The sequence below is a fragment of the Rousettus aegyptiacus genome, unplaced genomic scaffold (assembly GCF_014176215.1).
Source record: "Rousettus aegyptiacus isolate mRouAeg1 unplaced genomic scaffold, mRouAeg1.p scaffold_m13_p_7, whole genome shotgun sequence".
Classification (NCBI taxonomy): Eukaryota; Metazoa; Chordata; class Mammalia; order Chiroptera; family Pteropodidae; genus Rousettus; species Rousettus aegyptiacus.
The window spans coordinates 47,934,423-47,959,317 of record NW_023416310.1 but is presented as its reverse complement, the minus strand read 5'-3'; the positions used below and the strand labels follow the sequence as shown (position 1 = coordinate 47,959,317).

The window sequence follows — 24,895 nt, the reverse complement described above, 5'->3', positions numbered from 1 at the left end:
CCTGGTAAAAGCCTATTGTGATAGTCCAAGTAAGGGGTAATAAAATCCTAAACTAAGTAATAACACTGAAAATGGAAAGAAAGGATGAATTTCCTGGAAAGTACAAGGCTGGGTAATGGGAGAACTGTTAGGGCAAGGTGGAACAGTCCAGGCTGCCTTGCGGCCACGGTAGGAAAAGGAGGACAGTGACAGGAGAGGCACTCTTCCCTATTTGGCCCCACATTCTCTCCTACACCAAGAGAAGAACAAGAATATAGGGACTTGGCCCTTTCAAAGGAAAAGTTCAAGGACCACCAAACTAAGTGATAAAGTCTGAACATATTCAGGAAACAAAATTTTAAAATGAAGCAAAACTCCACACAATTGCAGACTTTTTTCCCCACATATTTGTGATATGAAAAGAAATCATTCCTCTCCTTTCCAAGTTTACTCATCTGTGCCCCCACCTGAGGGGTCACAAACAACACCATTATTTCTAGGCCACCATTGAACACTGGGCTCAACTCAAAGAAAGAAAAATGCAGGATCCACTGTAGCTATAAACAGCTTCCTAGATGTTGCCTAAGTTAGAAAAGAATAGTCAACACAATAAAATTGGTAGGGTGGGACGGCATGGGAATGTAATTATTTATTTGGAGTGTAACCTGGCACTCCAAATAAAGGTTTTATTATTTTCTTCTGAAAGCTTTTAGAATATAAGGAGGAAGTGAACGGGATGACCCACTTGAGACAGTACCAAAAGAACAGATGAATTCACAGCCCTGGACGATGGCAACAGGCAGACAAAAGACACTGAACAATTAAAAGTGAACTGGCACACACCTTCGATGGTAGTACATTTCAAATTCCATTTACTCTCCCCTTTCCCCAGACCATCAGACTTTTCAGTTAGCTTGTTTAGACAATACTTGATTAAACAGATTTCTCTCGAGCACGCATGTGTGCATGCACACATGCATGCTTAAATAAACTGTTATTTTATTGTAGAGGAAAAAATATCCTGAAATATTTGTTAAATAACAATAATTCCTGACAAAAATCATTTTTCGGGGTTTTCAAGCCTCAACATCTGGTCAGTCATAGCAAGCTGTCCCTGGCCCTTATAATAAACCATTAATATTGTCATACATTACATGAAAACCCAAAGATTTTCTGAGTAGTTTCCAAATTTCTGTGTAGATGCCCTTAATTAGTCCAAAGGTAGACAATAAATGAGTTGGCAGAGAAAACAGAAGGAGAGCTGAAAGAAAAAAATGTTAACTATTGGTGACTCTAGAACAAAGAGTATATGCATGTTCATTATACCATTCTTTCATCTTAGTTTTTTAGTTATAGGCAGACTCAAAAGTTGCTTTAGCATGATAGTGCTATTTTCCAGAGTTGCCAAAAATACATATTCGATTATTTCTTTTCAAGCTAGAAACAGAAAATCAGTTCTCCCACAAGTGATACTCACTTTCTAGTCTGTCTAAAAAAGTTTCCAGAACTTTATGGGAAGTTTAAATTAAGGGGCTACAGTACACTGATGTAGTTTCATAGTTCTTGACAGGTGTTTGAGTCAAACTCTCATCGAAGGTCTGTGATGGTCACTGCTCTGTCCACAACAGTCACGTGGCTGCAGCTCTGTAATAGGGAAAAAGAAAGGGAAAGTTTCGGAAATTCCAAAAAGTCATTTTTTAAAACTGCTTATTTAACATGCTCATTCTGGCTAGTGGTTCCCAGCCTGAAATCACTGCTGTTTAACTGGTAGCTACAGTAAGGAGTCTGGGGTTCATTACTTCCGCCAGTCCCTACTTATAGCCTGAATCAACTGGGCCCATACACTCTCATTTATTTTTCAAATGTATCTATATTTTAGAGTCATTCATAAAGTATACATTTATCTAAAAGAATTGCTGAATGGATTGCAGGTTTTTTTTGGTTACTATGTCAACCAGACAATAAAGCGCATCTACTCTCAAATGTGAAAGAGGTCTTTATAACTGAAAACCTGGGCATTCTGGGGGGTTGTGCAGCCTCTGTCACAATATCCTGGTTCCTAGACATTAATTACATTTAAGGAAGACTAACCTATTTTTGAATAGATCTGTCAGAAAACTCTCTCATTCTTAGCCAAAAACTGTCATTCCATGAGGCCTTATTTTTAGTTCTCGGTGTCATAAGAAATATGCTCAATACTTTTCTATACAACAATTCTTCCAACACTTAAAGTCAGTTCTCAGATTCTCCCTTGAGTTTCTCTTCTAAATAGCCCCAGTTCCTTTTATGTGACAAGGTTCTGAGTTCCTTTTCTATACTACTCATTTTTCAGTGAACCCAAAAGAAATAATACACCATGGCCAGCATGGAGGGAAACAATACCACCACATTAGATTTGAGGGGCAAATTGAAATACACTGATCTTATCACCAACTGAAACTTTTTATTCAATGCAGCTTAGAGGGAAAAAACTTCCTAAGAAGGTCATAAAAATCCCTATTATTTAAGCATAATTCCAGAATCAAATATACTTTACCCATCGTAAGTGGCTTTTTCCCTTTGAGTTCAAATCTCTTATTGAAATAGGCTTAGCAAATGATGATGAAGAATAAAACCAACATTTAATAAGCCAGCTCACTGCACTAGGTTTCTGTATATTATTGCATTTAATCCTCTCAATAATCCTATAAAGTAGGTGTTATTATTATCACCCCTATTTACAGAGGAGAAAGCTGAGGCCCAGGAAGGTTAAGTAGCCTAATCAAAGACACACAGTCTTTAAGTGGCAGAGCTAAGACTCTAATCCATTCCTATCCCACACTGCTTCCCATGTATGTCCTTATTAGGAAGAGCTGGAAAGCTGAGTGACAAGGCTAATCTACGTGTGTCATCAGCTCTGTCTTCCCTGCTTGAGGCACAGCCCCCGCTTTCGTCTAACAGTTACATACACAGAAGAGAGGTGGATCCTTGCTGTGTGGATGAAATCCCTTCTGGCGACAAGAAGAAATCTCTTCTAGTCCATGGTCAGTTAGTTTAAAGAATCCAGTTCTGAAATAAAAAAAAAAAAGCAGGCCCAGAATAAAACAAAGGAGGCCTCCAGACCCTAACACACACACAGCAAGGCAGAGCTCGTTTTGGGACAGCTTCAAAACTATGCTGGCTCATAGGTCTCTTTTCTGGTGAATGAATCAGAATTACAGAATGACTCATCACTGCCACCACACTAATTTTGCTGAGAGATTTCATAGTAAATAACAGGATTTAGAATGAAAAAGAACTTAACATTGAGATAATCTGTTTGATTTTGAAATTCTCTAGTCTGACATCAATCTTTTGAAATTCTTACTACTTCAAGTCAAACACTTCAAATTTCTTTGTCTTTTTCTTAGAAAAACACCTAAATTATTGCTTGGATATCTTTTTAAATAAGCATAAAACAGGTTTATCAGGATATGGGCCTTAAAAGGAAGTCTTATAGAAAAACCAATTAATACCACAGTATTTATATTTTATAGAGAACAAGGGGCCTATGAATAGAGACCTTATCCTCTGAGGCTTTTCCCCCACTATCTCCTTGTAATGCCCTGAACTGCATCCTATATACTTACTCCTGGAACTTTGGGGAGCAAACAATGGCTATTGACTCTGGCAACATCATCTGGTAGGAGCAATGAGTATGTAGGTCAACACTGGAGAGGAAAGCAGTCTGTGTGGGATGAGTCTGAGAAGAGAAAAAAAGTCAGAGACTCCCCTCAGTGAGAATATTCAGTCATGAAGAAAGCTAGAGTCAGATAGTTCTCAACAGCTGGCCATAATGTCCTTCTCAGCCATTTGTATCCATGAGGAGTATGCCTGAAGTTCATAATAAGTAATGAACTTACTTTCTAGCACTGTAAACAAGTTTAACATAACTGTGTGAAGGAACTCATGATTTCTAATTGACCATGACTTACCTGGCTCCTCACAGCTCTCTCTGTACAATATCCCATTCTGGTATAGACAGTGCATGCTGCCCAATACTTCAACATGATAGAAGTCAAGGATGTAATAAACCACAGTTAGATGAATGATTCTTCTTCCTGATAGAGGTGTTACATGAGTCTGGGCTCTAAAGGCAAAAGTGGCAAAAGCTATCCTATGGATAAAGCATATTATCTACAAATATGAGAGGCAGGGGGTGACTGGAAATATCCACACTGAAGGGAAAGTTTTCCTCTTTAAAAAAGCTCATTAAATGATTCTTATGTACTGCCTTGTCGGAGAAGCACCACTCCACAGAATGCTGTGACTAGCTCACTGCAGAGTAGTTCTGCAGGATAGGAACATTTTAGCTGAGTGCCGACAGGAAGTCTGCACACGGGTCTTTGTGGGGCAGGTAAGAACGCTGGTGATCACAATGGAAAAGTTTTTGACCTGATAATAATACGATCTTATAGACTGCTAGGGACAAATGGACTGTGCCAACACATTTCACCCCACAGTTAGAGCCAGGAATTCTAACCGGGAGCAAATGAGGCCTACACAAGCTGATCTAGGCCTCTGATTTAGAATGGTTGGCTAGAAGGACAATATAAAGACACACAGCAGGAGCTCAATAAATAATTGTTAAACTAAATCAAAAAACCTTGCCTTGAGCCTCTGCTTCCCTCTAACTACTATGTCTTCTCTCTTTCCTTCCCTTCACAGCTGAGTTTCTTGAAAAAATAGTTATGTCCACTGTGCCCACCATGCTGGAGATAGGAGAAGGCATTTTTGTGAAGAGAAAATAATACACCAAACGAACAGAAAAGAGCAAAGGGACTGAATGCTGAGGGCAGCCTGGGCACCCAGATGGGAGTGGAATGGCGATAGGAGAGCACTGCTGGCTAAGTCAGGCTGAGAGTATGTGGAGTTCTGGAATACTGGCTTGGGGGTTACACAAGAGTTGGTGATCAATATAAGACCATGCAGTGCTTTTAACCAGTGAACCTGATTTATAGCTGGCAATGTACACAAGGAAGAATTTCTCTTTTGTATTCTTCTCTTGCCAATTATAAGATCTAAGCATACCATGCGGTCTGCTATTTGTTTTTAATCCCAGGTTAGGAAGGAATAGTACAGAAATATCATGAGGAAAAAAGCTGAGACACTATCAATTTAGGCTCTAAATTTGTTCTCAGGTAGGCTCTCACTAATATTAGAAATCTTTTTATCCATTTGTGGCTAAGGTCTACCTGAAGTCTAAACAGTAATTATTCCAGACTTTCCCCTATCTCCTCCAGTTTCAAACCCCCTCTGGTTCCCTCTTGCTGGGCAGTGGATCTAGACACCAATCTTGTTGAAATAAAGACCACCTAAAATGAATTTCCTCAACCCCTCCAAATAAACCTCAAAAATTCCTCTGTGTCTTTCTTTCTTTCTTCCTTCAATTCTATATCAGAGAAATGTTTTCTCCCCCACATGAACATTAACGTCCTTATTGTACTTTTGATTTGATACATTCCTACCTCCACATTACCTGTCTCTCCTGCCCTCTAACATCTCCTCCACTGACTGGCTCACTGGGCACTAAAAACACATCCAACTACACACAAGAATGTAGATAAACCTTAAACATGTTAAGCAAAAGAAGCCAGACACAAAAGAATATATATTATAAAATTCTATTTATGTAAAGTTCAAAACCAGGCAAAATTAAACTATCACATTTAGGTGGTAAAACTATAAAGGAAGCGAAGGATTTCCAGAAGTCAGGAAAGGGATTACCTGTGCCAGGGAGGAAGTGTGGCTAGGCAGGAGCATGAGGTGGGAATGTGTTTCTGGCAATGTTCTTTTTCTTGACCTAGGTAGTGTGTGTATATAGATGTTTGCTAAATGATTTATAATTCAACTTATGTACTTTCTTATAAATGTTGTATTTCACATATATAAAGGTCTTGAAAAAATCAAATCAAAACAAAACACATGGGCAAGGCTTTCCCATGAAACCATAAATCAAGCAAACTTTCTCCCAACCTGGCTACTCTTTAAACCACTATCCCATCTCTTTACTTTCAAGCTGAGCATTTCAAAAAATTAGTGTGCATTTCACTATCACCACAACCTCAACCCCCATTACTTCTTAAACATTTATAATCTACTCCCACCACTTTAAAACCCATTAAATAAAGGTCGTCAGTGACTTTGGCAAATCCAACAGGCCCTTCCAGGTCTTTATCATTCTGCAGCTCTCTGCAATGTGTGATATAGTTAATATCCTGAGGTTTCTTCTTAAAATATTCCTCCTCCTTTGGCCTCTGTGCCTTAATATTACCCTCATCTTTCTCTTACATCTCTTTGCTTCATTACTGCGTACTCCCTATAATCCCCTAGGGAGCTTGTACCTCAAGCTGCTAGTGAATCTCTTCTTGCTCTCCACTCTCCTCCAGTTCTGAGGCTTCCCACATCAGCTCTGTGCAGAGGTCTCCCAGATCTCTTTCCTGCCTGGGCTTTGCTCCCAAGTTCCAGCCACATTTCATACTTCCTGATAACTATCTCCACCAATTTCCTGTCTCACCAGTACCTTAAATTTAACATACTCAGAAGTGATCACACCATTTATCCCATTTCCAATACAGGTTCTCTTCCTTGAGCCCCTGTTTCTGCTTATGAGATGATCATTGCCACTCCCATGAGTCAGGCCAAAAATCTCGAAGTCATCATTGACATTTACTCATCATCTTCTCTTACTCATACTCCCACATCCTACATTCATTGCCTCCTTCCCAAATGCAATACCATCACCCACGCTCTCATTATTATGAGATTTTATCACCACATTGATCTCTTAAATGATCTCTCTGCCTTGACCTATCTTAAAACTACCTTTATTATAAATCTTCTAAAGTATAGCTTTGATCATCATCCATTGATCTACTCAAAATGTCAAATCATTATGTTGAATATCTGCAACTAATATAATATTGTATGTCAACTATACTTTAATTAAAAAAAGAAATCATCATGAATACAGAGAAAAAACCCAAAAAAACCTTTAAGAGTTCTCTATTTACTAAAATAGAGAACTATTCTGCCTGTTCACCTGATGTATTGTATTAAGGCTTATCTACTATCCATTTCCTGACAGGAACCACAAGCTCCAGCAAACTGGACCACTCAATGCTCTAGAAACACAGTCTGCCTATTCCAGTGCTTTCCCCTCCAGAGGGAACTCCCGTTTACCCCATCTTGTCAAAATTCTAGTAAATTGGTATGACCTTCCCCTCCTCTGAATTCCAGTGGTCTCTTTGCACCTCTTGAGGCACTTGGCACATTCTGCCTCACATGAAGAGTTATTACTTGTCTATGTGTCTAATCTCCTTTGTAAGACTAAAATCGTATCTTACTCAAATTTGTATCTCCTGGCAGGTAAGGAACGAGTTTTCTATCTCCCACATACTATAAGAGGGGATACACAATAGAAGGCAAATATTCATGAAATTAAACTGAAGAAAATGACAGAGGCACATGGGACTGCCTCTCAGGAATTTCTCACATTCTAACACAGAAGCTTGTGTAATCTTCCCAAATTCAGAAATGAGCTGACTTGTTTGTTTGTAACCCTGTCACACAAAATGAAAAGCAGCTCGGTCTATGAGAGTGAGGGATTAAAAAGGAATAGCAAGAAAAATTAAAAAATAATCTTTAGGGATAGAATTATATTTTATCTAATTATTATCAAAAGACTACATAAGATATGCATACACTTAAAATCACCTATATTGGGAGCCCTTCTGGATTACATAAAGGTATATGCTACTTTAAGAAAAAACAAATGCAAGCATCTGATTAACTTCCTTGGCTCATGTAAAATATTTTGATTTATATACTTTTAGGAACATATATACTATATATGAAGTAGATGTAGTCAATGTGTACATCTATTCTAGGCCCACATCTCATCATCATTTGTACTCACAGGGAAACCAGAACTTTAGGAAAAGAAGTTTATTTTTATTAAAGAAATTTTTTTAAGTAAAAAAATTAAAAAGCCCTAAGTATTTCCTAAAAATCAATACCAGAGTACAAGCAATCAAGTATGGTAGGGAAGTCAAGCCTGCAACCAAGAGAGGGCAAAATAATCATCTAAATAATCTGAATATGATTTACTTTGCCCAAGGAAAGTAACTAACTAGCAGTGTGTTTACAACATTGTGAGAGAAGAGACCAATCCTTAGAGAGCTTGGAATTGCTTACATGAATCCAGCCCAATGTGATGAGGCCCTGCTGATCCTGTATGAGGAAAAGCTCTTCTTCATTCTCGGTGTTGCAATAATCAGACCCAGCACTTTGCTTGGGGATGAGAACATGAGTGATGGTAAATTCATTCCTCATCTGTTAAAGGAGAAAACAGCTTGTCACAATTCCCTGGTGCTTATGCAAGCCCACTCTGTCACAGCAGTGGCAATTAAACACCCACAAAAGAGAAGGCCCTTCCCACCCCAGTCTGTATCTTGCTCCCTGAGTCCCTCACCTCAGTGGTTCATAGACTTGGCTGCTCATGTGCACTGCCTGAGGCTGCTCTCCAAAGCCACAGATACCCACAGCCCTGGGAAATTTCCTGCTGCAGTGAAAATGGGTTTATTCGTGGTTCTTAACAAGCTCCATATATAGTAATACTTCTCTTCCTTTGCTCACGTCCAAAGTAATTTCCCCTTCACTGTTTCTCTAAGTCCTTCTCATCCTCTAAGGTGGTTTAATTCTATTCCACTTCATTCATTTATTCTTTCAGGAGTTAGTACTGGGTTCTGTAAGTGCCTCCATTAAATGATTTTTCCTTCCTCAAAAATTCCTAGTCCTCTTATTGTACATACTATCTGTCATGTTATTTATCTTTTGGTGTATATCTCCCATTTCTCCAGAGCACTCAGGTACCTTGTATGGACATGTGCTATGTGCCTTACATATTTCATATTTCCAGGTCCTACCATAAAGCAGGTTCTCAAAAAATGATATATTTACTGCTAGCTTTAAAATAATCAGTTCAATTCAATGGACTCTGAAAATCAATGAAATACAAGGTCGCCAAATTCAAAGCGACATTGCATTATGCTGTCCATGGTCCCTTCCCCAGAGAGTACAGTGCAAAGAGTAACTGACACTGGATATCTTCTCTGAGAGTCACAGGAAGCCAAGGGGAAAGAAAGAGTCTCAGCTCAGGAAAGCATTTTTACCAGTTTCCCACAGAGAATTCCACATGTCTCTACTCCCCGTGCAGTGTTGGCACTGGCTAACTGGAGAAACTGCGGGCAGAGCCTCCCGGGTACCACCACGTGGCGCAGTCCATCAATCGTAGGAGCTGTAATGGAGAAATAGGAAAAGTCTGAGACCATGGGCAGAGGCTTCCCGAATAGACTCAGAGTTAGCAGCCTTGGGAGAGCAATGCCAAATCACTGTGAACACCCCAACTTCAGGCAGTGAGTGGGAATTTCATCCTCAATGGCAGAGAAAGAAAGTTGTAAAGTCTATTCTCCTACCTCTGGCAACAGCTGTTTGGGAGTACATTATTTCAAGAAAAGAAGAGGGCCTTTAACCATTCAAGTTAAGACAAGGGTAAATTTAAAAGACATTTCTGAACTATTCAGGAATTCTGACACTATCTAATATAAATGATTTAAAATAAACCTCATTCAACTAAATTTTTATTTTTATTTTAAATCTCTCTTATTTTAGAGAAGAATTTCAAAGAGTATGACTTTCAAAGAAATACACTAGGCTATATTCTAGATAACAGGAAGTAATTTGGGTAGCTACTTACTTCTGAATTTATTTTCTTAGAAGAAAATTAAAATGGTGAAACGAAACAAAAAACATACTCTGGTCCTCAAAAAGGCACTCATGAACAAAGCAGCTCATAAGCCTGGTTCAGAATGCCAAGAATGAACCCAGACCCTGAAATCTAGGGGGAAACCCGATGAGAAAGCCAGCAGGCTAAAATCAGAGGGTGTCTTTCACAGTTACATTTTCTTAAAACAAAACGAAACAAAACAAAAACTGAAAAAAGATGTTCTACTTCTGCACATTCAACAGCAAGATCTGAAATGCTGGAGGGGTAACAACTTCAAACCAAGAGCCAAGCAGTCACTTGGCAGTCTGATGACAGCACGTGAGGAGTCTGGATTAAGGTTTGGCACAATCCTTTCCTTTCAATTCAATAATCACTTACCAAGTGCATATCAAGTAAAAACTGTGCTCAGCCCACAGGGAACACAAAAAGGAATAAGACCTAAGCCCCAATCTGCAAGAAGTTAAAATCTAGTTATTGACAACTAATTACACTATCAGGTAATGATCTCCACTATATTACAGATAATTAGACTTCTGGGAGTTTTAAGAACAGAATCAATCAAATTGAAGGGAAGGGTACCTAGAAAAACTTTAAGAAAAGCAGGGAAGGCAGAGATAGAGAGAGGGGATTTTAGGTTCAGGGCAAATGTTAATAAATCTCCTGAGGTAAGACAGTCCAGGGACTATTCTGGGAACATTAGAGTCCAATTTGACCAGACTATAGAAAATGGATGAAGGAATAGTAGTGAGAGACAATTCTGCCATGTGAGAAGAAACTCTAAAGGCCAGGTTTCAGAGTCCAGTACCCTTTGCCCACTCTTACATTGTCCTCTAAGTGGATCTTCTGCGAAGCTGATGTCCTTAAATGGCTACTTGAAAGGATATTCCTATCCAAAAGTATCTATTCTAATAATCAAGGTATACTCATCATTTTACAGCTATTATTTTCTCATAGTCAATCAATGGTGAGAGGAGGAAAAAATGTCAATAGTTTTTATGGCTAGACAGAATTATCACCAACTACACATTATATTTACCCTAAGCTCCTTAAAGATCAGGAATGCTTTTGGGGCAAGCACAACTCAGTAGGCACCCCGTCCCCTTCCTATTAAAGTCAGTTGTTAAACTGCAAAGTGGTGCAATAAATTTCAAGTTTTCTTTACAAAAAGCTAACAGTGGTCTCTGGTTCAGTGAATACTTCAAATCTCTATATAACTCTTAAAAGCTGAAGGTGTGACTCTCAAGGATATTATTAGCTCTTTAGAAAGTCAGCTTGGGCCAGGGTAAATTACATGGCTTAAGCAAAGGTCACTTTCATAACATAGCCAGTATTATATGACACAGTATGGAAATACTGATAACATGGGTTTCTGTGACCAGAGCCTAAGGAGCAGAATCATGGAGGTAATCTTAGGCTGAATCCCCCAGAATGACATTTCACTTGGTTGCAACTGAGATGGAAGAGGACATAAACAAAAGGACTCACTACTTTCTGAATTGCTCAATGCTCCAGGTTTCAAGGACCTGTCCACCACAGGTGGTCTGGCAGGCCTTACAGTTGTATTACAGTCCGAAGGCTGTGTGGATGCGACAGGTGCTGTGGGAGACACATCTAGGGAGGGCTTCTCCAAGTCAGGTACAAGTGGGCCACCTAGGCCAGGGTCCACCTTCCCAAATTCCTGTACGATTTTTAGTCGCTCTTTTTCTAGCTCCTGATTCCGGATCATCTCCTCAAAGGCATGGAACTGTTCCTGCTCCAACTGTTGCTGCTTCTGTTGTGCTACCCTCTGTCTCTCCTTTTCTAGCTCCTGCTGGATGGTCACATTCCGGGAAAATTCTTCTGCTTCCTTCTTCTACAAAGAAAGAATAGGAGTTAGGCTAACACTACAATTAAGTGAATCCATACCTTAGGAGGACAAGGCTTTTACAGGGGGGAGTTCCCAAAATGTACTTTTGCTCTGGCCTGATTTCCCAACACAGAATTCATGCTTTCCTCAGTACCTATATACACACAGAAGAGTCACCACTCCTGTCTATCTAGCCACTGCATAACTATTTTTCAAGGACAGTTAAAGCACCAATCCTCTCAGTACCCTTCCCAATGACTCTAATTAATGCATTTTCTTCTTTACTGAAATTTTGATGCAACTTATTGTCTGCACCTTATAATTAGTATCATATGCAGTTTTATTCTCTAACTGTGCCATGTATACATTATATCCCAAGTGAGGCTTTAAAACAGAACCAAATATAAACTTATAGCTGCTATGTTGGGTGTCTCTACTGAATTTTAATCTACGAAAATGAAGCCTCTGAAATTTTTCTGGTGATCAGTTCAATATAGTGTGACATTTTTAATGAACAAGAAATATGAGGTAATAATCTTTCATTAAGGTTTTCACTCGTTTCACACCTAAGAAATATATGCCCCATTGCTGTTCACCCCTCTGCTGATTTTTACCATCAGAGTCCAGAACAGAGCTCAGCAGAGTGTTACAAAATAATGTGGAAGTGCTTGCAGTGTGTATTCACATCTGACACAGACCACTGACAGTGCCTTGGGATCTTCTCCACATGCCTTAACTGACTCTTCCTAACAAGAATCATTTGAAAATGGCTTGGGGAAAAAAAAATCAATTATTTCAAACAGTTACAGCCTGTTTCAAGTATAACCAAATGTGAATCAAGCCTGCCAAATTATCTGATCTGAAAACCTTTATTTTACTGAGAATTTCCATTGTTCTTAGGTTCTTGCTCTAGATACAACAGACAGGCAATATATTTTCTGTCCCTTAAGTTGCCATTACAGATAAGCAGGCTAAATCTGTGTTAGAATCCTCAGCCTAAACACTTGTGTTGTTTTTTTGAGCTTCTGGCCTTTGCCAAATAAAGTAAAGTATCACATTCAAATCACATGATCTGCCAAAATATCGTATTATAATCCCAAGAAACAGCCTAAGAAACCAAAAGAATTTCCTTTTTTGTTGTTCTATACTTACTTTTTCTTCATTATATTCAGTGTATTCTTTGGTATATCGTTTTAACAGCTCCGCCTTCAACTCTTCTGCTTTGGGAAATGCAATCTCCTTTAATTTCTGAGACATGCATAAAAAACTAAGAATTAGAACAATTCTCAGCTAATTAAATAGAAAAGTAAAAAGAGGCCTTAAGTCAAATTTACAAAGGCTACGTTTCTAAAAGTGATTTAAAATACCCCCTACTGTACCATATTTGTTACTCATACTGATTTGGTGAAATAGCCTCATTTCCTAGTGCAGGATTTGATGCTTAGATATAGACACTACTACTTATACCCTGAAGTTAGTGTGTGGCACATTGAAGCTTTTAGATGGGAAATGGTGAAAGTGAAGACCCACCTTTACTGTGTCTTTCTTCTCAGGAATGACAGTCGATTTGTAATCTCGATGCTTTGGTAATTTCTCAATAAACAGCCTAAGGGAATAGATCAGAATGATTATGATACAAAGAAAATGTCCACATGTTCGAAAGACTCCTAAGAAGTGCAATTCCCTTGTCCTGCAGCCACTGGATGATGAGTTTCCAGATGTGCAGGGGAGAGGTGATAGGCACACCCAGACAGACCATGGTCCTCTAACCATCTCTAGCCCTGTAAAAAGCAACAGTGTTTTCCTCTTCTCCTAAATCGGGCCTGCAGCAGCAAGCACCAGACTCATACAACAAAAGAGATGGGGAGAAAAAAAGCCTATCCTGTGCCCCAAAATATATCTCCAAAGAGATTCTTTTCATGATGTGACAGTGACAGGCTTCCAAAGGAAAGGGCCTCTGTCACAAATCATTCTTCAGGGAACTGTTTGGCAGCCAAGGGCTAAAAGACAGCCCATGTTCTGTTTCTACTTCTACCCCTGTGTGACCTTTAATTTTTTGGCTTTTTTCCTTTGGGATTCATGTTTCTGCAAAGAATACTACTCTTTACATCATACTAAGCACTGAGAACATGTGTAATATGTGCATGTTACATGTCTAATGTGCATTATGATCTCTAATGAATAGTGTTTGGAGAAGCATAAGTGCTAGATTTCCTCTTTCAATTCTTGTCCTTGGCTGTAAAGCTCAGTGGGAAAAATAAACTGACCCAATTCATAGACTTCTAACATTTAGGATGTCTACTTGGGGACACTGAAAATGAATGGAAGTCCAGTATCCTGTCGGAGCCTGATAGTATTCTGTCAAAGTGGCAAATTCAGATTTCACTATCAGCAGGCCAGCTCCAGTCTACTCTTTTAACCACCACACAACATTGCCTCCACATGGCTCCTGGAATGTCCACGACTACTGGACAGGTTCTGAACAAAGGGGTCTTTTAAGAGAATTAGTTTATAATAAATACAAGCCAAGTCCCAAAACAAATAAATTGAGGTTAGCTTGCCCACAGCCCTAAAATAAAATACTCTGCTGTAGTTGAGATTAACTGATTCTTTTCCATGTTCTGCCTATGGGCAGGAGAAAATGGAGGAGGAAGCCTCAGTAAAAGGAAAAGAAGGTGGCTTCCCTCAAAACAAACCCTCTATAGATAAGATTTCCTCCTTCAGTTCTATATTTGACATGTGTAAATTTTACTTCAATCGAATCTGACAAGACTCCTCAGGCAGGGAGGAATTCTAAAATCGAAATGATTCTAAAAATCTTCCCTTTGGGTTCATGCAAAAGATGTAAAACAGTTTCCCTGCAGTCTATATTTAAAAGGAGTACAGCTTTATTTGTTAAATTGTAAAGTCCTAAGAGGATATTAAGATAAAAAGACACATTTCTTATGTTTAAGAGACTGATAATTCAGTAACTCTCTCACCTTGGCACCGAAGACCAAGGTACACATTCACTTTAGTAGGCTGAATGTGCTTCATACTGAAGCCTCAATCAGCCAAGAACACATCCATGTCATATAAACCTCCACACTTTATGTTCACTTATGCTCTCAACCTGAAGAGATAGACTGTAAAGTCCCTGAGGCCAGAGATGACTGTCTTATGCTTCTTTGTATATTCCTCTAAAATCAGCACAGTGCCTTGTATAAAGAGGCATTCAATAAATATCTAATGAATAAAACAGACTTAAAACCTCTGAATGAGCTAAATGAAGGAAAAAAAGTGTAAAAAAAGTACATATAGTATTCTATCTCATATGTAAGAAAGGGGAAAAATTACATAAATGTATATAGATATCTATTTATCTTTAAATATCTAAAGAAACATAGAAAGTATATACAGAAACCAATAAAAATAGAAGGTGGAAATAGGGTGGATGAGACAAGAGTGGGAGTGAAACTTGTCGCCATAAACCTTTTTACATGATGTAGACTGTGAAGCATTGGAATCGAGTTTATAACTAAGGATAAAACTTCCAGACCTGTACATGAATACCTTCCCTTGTTTTCAACAACTGTTGTCCATTTTCTGAATGGGGACACATGAGCAGAAGAGTCTTCTGAAAGTAGGGAATAGGGAACATAACCCCTTTCCATACTGGAGGAAACAGAGCTTAGTGGTTAGGAGGACAGGTTCAAGAGCCACCCTGCCCAGGCTCAAATCCTGGTTTGGTGAGTTACTAGCCATGTGACCTATGGCAAATTATTTAATCTCACCATCTCTCAGTTTCTGTGTGTGTGTGTGTGTGTGTGTGTGTGTGTGTGTATATTTGAATTATATATTTGTGTATATATATATTATATATTTGAATAGAAAATACTACCATTGATAGGGTTGCTGTTATGCTTAAAACGATTTTAAAAAAGTGCTAAGCAAAGTGCCTAGCATACAGCTAACATCTATGTTTACATGGTTGTTTTTACACATAAATAAACAAAAAATGTGAGCAAGAAGAAGAGACGAAGATGCTTAACACCAAGACTAGAAACATTCTAGGCATAGAATAGCTATGGGTTCTCTACACTGTTCTCTAGGGTTATATCTGGCTGCAGCCCAGAGTGAGGGAACGTGACAAAGCAAACAAAGATGCATTGGCAAAAGCACAAGCAAACAACCTAACAGAACAATAGAAAAACAAAGATAAGGAGAAAAGGTTAATATAAAAGGTGAATAAGTGACGAGGTGGTCGAGTGGTTAAGATGATGGACTGCTAAAAGGTGAATAAGTTTATGAAATGATACTCATAACAAAAGAAACTGAAATTAAGATATCATTTTCATCCATTAGATTGGCAAGGCCTTAAAGATTGATTATAACCAGTGTAGGCAAGGGTGTAGGGAAATGAATGTCCTTATACACTCTTAGCAGGACTATAAGTTGATATTTTTTTCTTAGGGGAAGGAGGCAGGTGGGAGACAACTATTAACAACTTTAAATGTGTATATCCTCTAAACACAATTCTCTTTCTAGGAATTTATCCTATACAATAGTATAAAGATATATGTATAAGACTATTTAAAGAGCATTGTTCATAAAAGTAGGGAAAACTGAAAACCTAAATTGTTCACCAATAAGGAATTATTTAGTAAGTTATGGTGTACCCAAATGTGATAAACAACATAATCATTCATTCATGCATCAACAAATATTTATACAGCATCTACTAAGGCTTCAGGAATTATTGTAAAGGTTGGGGATTTGGCAGTGAATGATAGTCACGAATTCTTCAGAGTGTACATCACAGTGGGGAAACAGACAATAAACAAAATAGAAAGTAATAGTAATCAGTGCAAGAAAAAGTCATTAATAGGGAAGGCGAATAGGAAGTGATGGGAGGATTGAGATTTTAGATAGGGCAGCTAAGGGTATCACTGGGAAGGTGGCACTGAAGTAAGGATAGGAAGAGAGTGAACCATGAAGAGATCTGGGGTAGGACTGACTGTTCCATGCAGAAGAGCGAGCCCTGAGGCAGAGTGAGATAAACCATTATGCCCAGATATGGAAAGATAGGACTGTTAAGAAGGCAAGTTGTAGAACAGAATATATTGTATGATTTCATTCATGCTTTGAGAAAAAAGGATAAACATATGAGTCCACGTGCTTATATGGGCATAAACATTTTCTTGTACACACAAGAAACATAACAGTGGTTATTTCTGGTGGATGAGACTTTTCACTTTAATAGTTCCCTTGCTATATGTTTTGCAAAAAAAAAAAATGGTTTTAATCATGAACAAATATTGTGTATAAAATATTGTGTATAAAATAACTAATTAAAAAGTCAAGTGGAAATTATATAACATGAAAGTATTAAGGACTCTCATTTCTTCCAATCTTAAAAAGTTAATCAGAAAAGCATAATCATAGATGAAAATCCTTTTTAGTTTTTAAGTCCCAGTCCTAGCTGTCACCATTTTCAGTGCAGGTGACAGACCATTTTCAGAAAGCAGGTTGGTGTTATAGGAGGCTCACACAGCAGACAAGAATTGCTTAAGTCTTCTGTAACTCCCTTCTAGTCAATGACCATAAAAAGCTGTGAAAGAATCCACTGCCTGGATGATTGTCTATGCTCACCATGAAACTATGTACTGCTTTAATATGCTGGATATCCTTCTATACCAGGGTCTGCAAAAGGCAAAGCATTCCTACTGCAGGGAAAGTCTCTGAGGGGGTAAATGTGCTTGAGATCATCAAGATGCCTAAACTGCTCCTGGGAAAAGAACAAACATGCCTTTTAAACTTCTGAGTTAAAGAAAGGATCCACAAAAGAACTAGAAGAGTGATTCAATAGTGGGGGAGGCAGGGGAGAGGAGAGGTGAATGCCTGCCCTACTCCTTCCTCTCTCCTCAGTTTAATAATTGCCAAAGTGAGCCATTGTTACTGACAGGAATAGACCAAGTAAAATGCAGTAGAAAGACAGACCAAGAATACTAAACTAGAACTTTTTTCCTACTCTTAGGGCTTGTCAGTTCACAGAAACAGAATTAGGGTCTTGAAGATATCTGCAAGAAAAATGGAGGTAGCTACTTTTATTGATTCAGGTCACGCTAATCCAACAAAATCCCAAATTAAATCCTAAATCTAACAAATAAAATAAATGAATATTTACATCCCACTCCATCTTATGCAACTCTCCACCAGGCCTCGTTCATTATATCAAATGGTCCTATAAGTGGAACCACATACAGGGACAGACTCTTTATATGTCTCTATGTTAACACTGATATTCATGTCACTCAAAGTAACACCAAATCACAGAAAAATAGCAATTGCTTGAGAATCCATGTACTCTTAATCCTATCCCCTCTTGCCTATTTAGGAGTTTATTGCTACAGTTAAACTCTCTTTTCTGTAACATCAGCCTATCCTTCTCCATCAGCAAAAAAGTATGATCTAGAATCTCCCATCTTAAAATATACACCACACATTCACACACTCCTTGTCCCCCTTCAATTACTTCTTTTTCTATTTTACGTCCTATCCAAACTTCTACAAAGAGATGTCTACACGATATGCCAGGTCTTGGCAAACTACAACTAGTAGGTCAAATCAAGTTCACTACTTGTTTTCATAAATAAAATTACATTGGAACACAGCCATGTGTACTTGTACATATATTGTCTATGGTAGATTTTTAAAGCAGAGATTGTGACAGAGATTAAATGGCCTGCAAAGCCAAAAGGTTTATTATGTGGCCTTTTACAAAAAGTTTGCTGTCTCCACTTTCTTATTGTCCATTTACCTTTCAACACACTCTAATCTAGTGTCTCTCTACCCCTTCTAGTGAAATTGCTTACCGAAACCACCAATGACTTCATGTTACTATACCCAACTCTTCACTCATCTGACCTATCTGACCCAGCTGGCTCCTCTCCTGTGAACATTGACCTCTTCTGGCTTCTACGAAACCACTGACACCTGGACTTCTTCCTGCCTGTCAATTTTGCTAGCCCTCCATCCACTAGCCAACCTCAGGCTCAGCCCAAGGCTCCTTTTTTTATTCTATAAACCATTATCAAGGATTCTTGATCCTTTTATGTGTTGTGGATCCTTTTGGCATTTGATAAAATCTATGGACTCCTCAGAATAATTTTTTAAAAGATACAACATAAAATACAAAGAATTACAAAAGAAACCAATTCTACTGAAATACAGTTTTCAAAATATTACAAAACTGTGATTTGTGCTTCTTTATTAATTCATTTATTAAAGTATCATTAATGTATTTAAAAACAGGATCTAGTCATGGGTGTAAATGCTACCTTGAAATATCAGCAACAATTGTAATGTGTTATGAAAATATCTTGATTTTTATGGATGACAAAATTATAAATACAGGTATACCTCATTTTACTGTGCTCTGCAGATATTGTTTTCATCAATATTGAGGTGAGATCTTGCACCATCAAAAAGATTACAATTAGCTGAAGGCTCAGATGATGGTTAGCATTTTTTTAGCAACAAGTATTTTTAAGGTATTTTAGGTATACACTGTTTTTATTAGAAATAATACTATTGCACACTTAATAGACCACGACATAGTGTAAATATAACTTCTATATGCCCTGAGAAACCAAAATATTTACACGACTAATTTTATTGCAAAATTCACTTTATTGCAGTGGTCTGGAACTGAATCCTAAATATCTCCAAAATATGCCTATATTACTACCACTGTCATTTGAGTCTATATTCAAAATTGAAGAAACAGCTAAATTTTAACTAGAGGTTAGTCAAAATTCAGAAAAGTTTTTCCCAATCAAGTTTATGGATCCCAAGTTCTATCAACGAACCTCTGTGCTAGAAGGTCTCAGTGGTTCTCAGGGCTTCAGAACCATTGTATATTGAGGATTCCTGGGTTTGTATTCCCAACCTAGACTTCTCTGAGTTCAGACTGGTACATCCAACCTCCCACTGGACATCTCAACTTGGATATCTTACAGATATTTCAAATTTAACATCTTAACAAGTCAAAAAAAAAAAAAAAAAAAACAAAACAAAAACTCCCCCCCCCCAAAAAAAATCCCCAGACCTGCAGTCTTGAATCTACCCACCACCCAATTCCTTTCGATATCAATCTCCCCATCTTAATAAATGGACCACCACATCCTAAGTTACTCGAGGAAGAAACCTGAGGTCAACCTTAATACTACCTTCTTTTCCAAACTATTTTAAATATGTCCCATGGTGTCTACCTCTAGAACACCAAATCCATCCACTTCTTTTCATGATTCAGCCCTGCTTGCCTCTCTAACCTCATCTGAAAGTCATTCTCTCTCCTTACTTGCTACACTCAAAATACAATGACCAACTCTACTGCATCCTTCAAGTCTCTGTTTAAATCTTATCTTCTCAGACAAACCTTACCCTGACTAGATATTGAATTAGATATCGGTTATTCTCTGTCACAGCATCTTCTCTGTAGCTTTCATAGCACTTTCCTCATTTTGTAACTACATATTTATTTGCTTACCTGTTTACTGACTTCTCCCACAACTAGAAAGGTACACCAATAAGGGCAGGAGCCATTTTACTTACTATGTATCCAGGACCCAGCACAGTGCCACATAGATAGTAGGTCTATGTGATACATAATTGTTGAATGAATATGGTCCTTGCCCTTGAAGCATTTTCTATGTGGGGCAACAGGATATAAAAAATCCTTCAGAAAATATCTGGTAGAGTGATTCCATAATTCTACTGAACTATCCCAAAGGAATTATACCCCTGGGTCTCATTCTGGGAGAACTATCCACGAGATTACTTGAAATATACAAGAATACTATTTCTATCAGCAGCAGAGTATATGAAGAGGGCCAGTAGCCAAAGAGACTTCTCAGGAAAATAAATTTTGTGTCCACTGTGTCTAGGAATGAAAAACTCAAAACAGCAAAGAGAGGCAGAAATGTAATTATAATTCTACGAAACTTTATCAACATTGAGGTCACATGATAAAGTATGATGGCATGGACAGAATGAGAGATTTTTGAGGAAATAGGCACCATTTCTAAAATTAAAAAAAAAACAACGGTCCCTTTTCTCCTCTCTAAAATTACACTATGAATCCTAGGTTGTCCATTCTTAATACCCACTTTTCTTTAGAGCACTGATTCTCAACTGGGACGATTTTGCCCCACAGAGAACATCAGGTAATGTCTGGAGACATTTTTGGTTGTCACAACTGTGGGGGAGGAGGTGCTAATGGCATCTGGTGGGTAGAGACTAGGGACAATAAAAATACCCTACAATGCACAGGACAGATGTTCCCCTACAATGTCCCCACAACGAAGAATTATTCAGCCCAAGATGTCAATGATGTCAATGCTGACGTACTCTGCTTTAGAGTAGTATGTGATTAAAAACTTACTATGATATAATTGATATGCATATATCATCTCTGGGAGGACATATGGGAAACTAAGTGGGAATGCCTTTGGGAGGGAAACTGAGAGTTTGTGGGGAAAGAGGAATAGTAGGAGATTTTGCTTTTAGATATTTATACCCTATTGTGCTTTCTGAATTCTGCACCATATGTACGTGTTATCTTTTCAAAAAAAAATAATAAAAAAATAGTCAGTGTGGCTTAAGACTCTGATCTCAAAAGACTACCTTCAGCTCATAGAACACTACCAAAAGAAAAACAAAAAGAACAGGACTGATGTTGTAGAATGAATCCTGAATTTAGAGCTGGAAAATCTGGGCTTTGCCACTCCAAACTGTAGAACAAATCGTATCACTAAACCCTGAATTTGTTTCCTTATTTATAGAATGGGAGAATACACAATACTACTCAATGTACACAGAACTGTGAAGATCAAATGAAATAATGCAAGTGAAATATTCTATGAACTATTCAGATTTAGAGCCATACAAATACGTTGTAATTATTATTATCTTTTAAAAGGTCCTGGTATTACAAAAGAGCAAGACTGGGAATTAAACATTATTCTCTTCTTATATTACACATCATTTCATGATCATGGGAACTTTAGGAGTTGTTCCCTATTAATTGTACAGAAATCTTCCATTTTTGCTGCCCACCCTGAGATGCTAAGCAACTCAAGAGAAAGGTCTTATGATAAGCCACACAAACTGTAGGTGGTCAATACTTATTTGATTATTTGCAGAATTATGATAAAGGTTAAGGAGAAAAAACTTTTTCCTGAATCATTCGATTTGCTAGAGGTGAGGAATTTTTGCTCTGCTAAACCTCAGCATTAATCTTATGATTGGCTGCCTTAATATAGAGAAGACAGGAAAAACATTCATCAACACAAAACATGTGTGGTTTAACCACCAAGTCTCTTACCTAACAGCTGGGCCATGTGGGCACAGGCCAAAGAGCTAGGTCTCTTACTCATGAAATTACTAAGTGATTAAAATAACACTTTTGAATGTCAAAGACAGCCAATAAGTAGGAGCTGCCAGAAAAAAATGATTAATGATGATAATGTAAAGTTCTCTAGCTTTAGCAATTCTGAGCAAATAAATGAGCACAAGAGCAAAATGAGTGCGGCGTCAGTCACTGAAAAGAAAAAGGTAACTGGAGGTGTCTTACGTGATATACTTGTTATAGAGGATGAAGGCATGTTCAATGTTGCCTTCCTCAGAATAAATGGATGCCATTCGGATAATCTCAACTCCAGAGCGGAAGTACCGACGGGGTGGAATGTCTTCATTTATCTCCACCGCACTACCCATCTGGGAGAGCGCCCTCACCCGGTCTTCGGGAGGTAGGCTCACATCTCCATGGTCAGACATCAGGACCAAGAAGTTCTAAGACAGAAAAGAGAAAAAAGAGGGCATCAACACCATGGCCCACATTATCCCAGTACAAACTAGCACACAGTGTGTTTATCTTGCAAACTTCTACCTTACAAAGATATTAAGAGAAAATACCATATGCTGTGGCTCATATTAAATAAGGTCCCTTTCTCATAAGAAGGCTGAGAATATCAAGGAAGTCCATATCACAATGATAAAAGGATTAGCACACTCACAAATCCACAATCCCTGTGTCATAATTAGGCAGTACGAGGAGTAAAACTGTAATGGGCCACAGGGAATTCGCTTCTACCCTTCATGCCAATCATTCCCTCTTATTAGGTGGCTCTGTCTCAGCACTCTAAAAGGAGGAACAACATCTTACATTTTTTGCCTTATTTCTCTTCCCACCACTCACTTCCATCCTCCCCAGTACTTGGCTGAGTAAAGTCAATGAACTTTCATGATGTTTGTTAACTGACTTCAAGTTTGATTTTTATTTAATCTGAAAGTAACTGACATTTTTCTGTGATGTACTTTTTCATATTTGAGCACAAAGTTAGGAGAATTGGTCTGAGAATGAACATTCATAAGCCTCACTTTGCTCCCTAACCACTATTCTAATCAATCTACATCATTCATCAGGGCAAGGAATTTAAATCTTGAAGAAAATTTATTCAAATCTATCTTCAAAGACTAAGCCTTGTTTGACTAACGAAAGAGTACGAAGGTAACTTGGAAGCAAAAAACAAAACCAACAAAAAACCTGGGAGATTTCCCTCCTCAGGTCTCAAACTGCAGTAATTCTACAACCTTTCTAGATACTGTTGCTATGAGAATCAGATCCTAGCCTCTAATCAGATATCACTCTATAACATTTCCAAAAAGAATCTGGGTATTTGATATACACTGAATTAAAGTACATTCCAACCAGCATTCTTTAGAATATACATGCTATCGTGGAATTCATTTTGGAATTCAAGGCCCTGTGTCAGCTGGCCCTTTTTTCAATCTTTACTTTACTTTTTTCCAGTAGAGATAGTTTGCTTCAGTCAGGATTCTAATCCTGTCTATCCACTGTTTTTCTATTTCCCACTGCACCTCTTCCGTCAGAAATAGTCTTCTCCTGGTCAGTTGTCTCTCTAGGTCACACTTCTTCCACCAAGCTTCCTTTCTAAAACACCCTCACTAATAGTATAAAAGCTGTGGATACTGCCAGAGATGCAGCAGAGGCATTCCATTTCCCACAGACGGTCTCATACAGCCGCTATCAAATCGAACACACACACACACACACAAATTGTCTACTAAGTAAATTCAGTGTGGGGCCCATTAAAGCTGACTGAAGCAGAGGATGCTTGTTGCACCTCGGTACTTGTCAGGAGAGGGTCTTTGGGGTCGAGAATGAAAACCCCTCCCAAGGCCAGCAAGCGGTGCCGGGTACTCCAAGGCCGAGCAACACTCCAAAGATATCAGCGACCGCAAAAGGCGGGGAAGGTGTGGTGAAGGGCTGAGGGGCAAAAGATGACGAGAAAGGAAGTAGCAGGAATGAACGGAGGGGGCGTACGCAGTGAATAGGGATCTCCTGAGAGCTGCTTGAGGCCCCTATCTTGAAGGAACTCAAGCCCAAGTTGCCAATCCGGGACCAAATCATCCCCGGTCTTCGGGTATTTCAAGCGCAATAGGCGGGGACGCGCTGGGCCTGTGTGGAGCCCGGAGCCGCCAGGGGCCTCGCGCGCGACCGGCTGGGCAGGGGACCAGGGGTAGGCGAAAGCTGCAGGCCTCACACTCACAACGGTTACTCCGCTTGAGTCTGACCACGGTCAGCACCCCAGCCCCACTAGATTCCCGCGACCCTTTCCCACCTGGCCCTGCGGACAGCACTCGGCGTTTCCGTGAACGTCACATCCGGCGCCCGCCCCACCCACTACCGCTGGTCTGTAAGAGTTACAATCCCAATAATTTAGGAGGCTGTGGGCATTTGGTGGGCGGGGCTAGGACAGCCACCTGCTGAAAATCCGACCAATGAGGAGAAAGCTCGACGGCGGCCATCTTGATAAAGGAAATCCGCGGAGAGGAAGAGGGTAGTTAAAGGAACCAGTGACTAAGCTAACTTGTTTTTAGAATTATTTCATTTGGGGCGAGGATACCTGTCAGTCCCTCTATCACATACCAATCCAGCATTCAAGAGGGATTGCTGATCCGAAGTACCTGGCTAAACTAACCAGAGTTTCTAAATCAGGGAAAGGAAAACAAAATTTCGGCTTGTTCGTATTAATTTCTATACAAAATTGATGGCCTGAGGTATTAGGCAGTCACTTTTTATAGCCTAAGGAAGAACTTAAGGTTAATTTTTAATGTCAGAACACTAATAAAATTTATTTAAAATGGATGTTTAATTTCTAAGGGTCACTGTACAAAGCAATGGGGACACAAAGATCTGT

General features: G+C 38.8%; 1 protein-coding gene across 4 annotated transcripts; it reads right to left on the bottom strand.

Moving 5' to 3' along the window:
- Window positions 1-613: 613 nt before the first annotated feature.
- LOC107502935 (STAM binding protein) lies at window positions 614-24,392 on the bottom strand. Of its 4 annotated transcripts, none has more exons than XM_016130699.2 (10): window positions 24,317-24,392; window positions 22,246-22,463; window positions 13,161-13,236; window positions 12,783-12,878; window positions 11,270-11,636; window positions 9,171-9,295; window positions 8,194-8,331; window positions 3,588-3,700; window positions 2,928-3,027; window positions 614-1,623 (listed from the first exon to the last, which is right to left on the bottom strand). In XM_016130699.2, exons 2-10 carry the CDS (start codon window positions 22,446-22,448, stop codon window positions 1,567-1,569), a joined length of 1,275 nt encoding a protein of 424 aa, XP_015986185.1. In that variant the 5' UTR covers window positions 22,449-22,463; window positions 24,317-24,392; the 3' UTR covers window positions 614-1,566. The 4 variants fall into 4 exon arrangements, with proteins under 4 accessions (XP_015986185.1, XP_015986186.1, XP_036080540.1 ...); XM_016130700.2 differs by lacking the exon at window positions 24,317-24,392 and adding an exon at window positions 24,245-24,309; XM_036224647.1 differs by lacking the exon at window positions 24,317-24,392 and adding an exon at window positions 24,019-24,202.
- Window positions 24,393-24,895: the final 503 nt, after the last annotated feature.

Coding starts and splice junctions, on each gene's coding strand:
- LOC107502935 (XM_036224647.1), bottom strand. CDS start 24,105: ATGATTTGGTCCCGGATTGGCAACTTGGGCTTGAGTTCCTTCAAGATA. Junction 13,237..22,245: donor CTCTATAACAAGTATATCAC/GTAAGACACCTC, acceptor CTATTCCCTTAG/GCTGTTTATTGAGAAATTAC. Junction 12,879..13,160: donor AGAAGAAAGACACAGTAAAG/GTGGGTCTTCAC, acceptor TGCATGTCTCAG/AAATTAAAGGAGATTGCATT.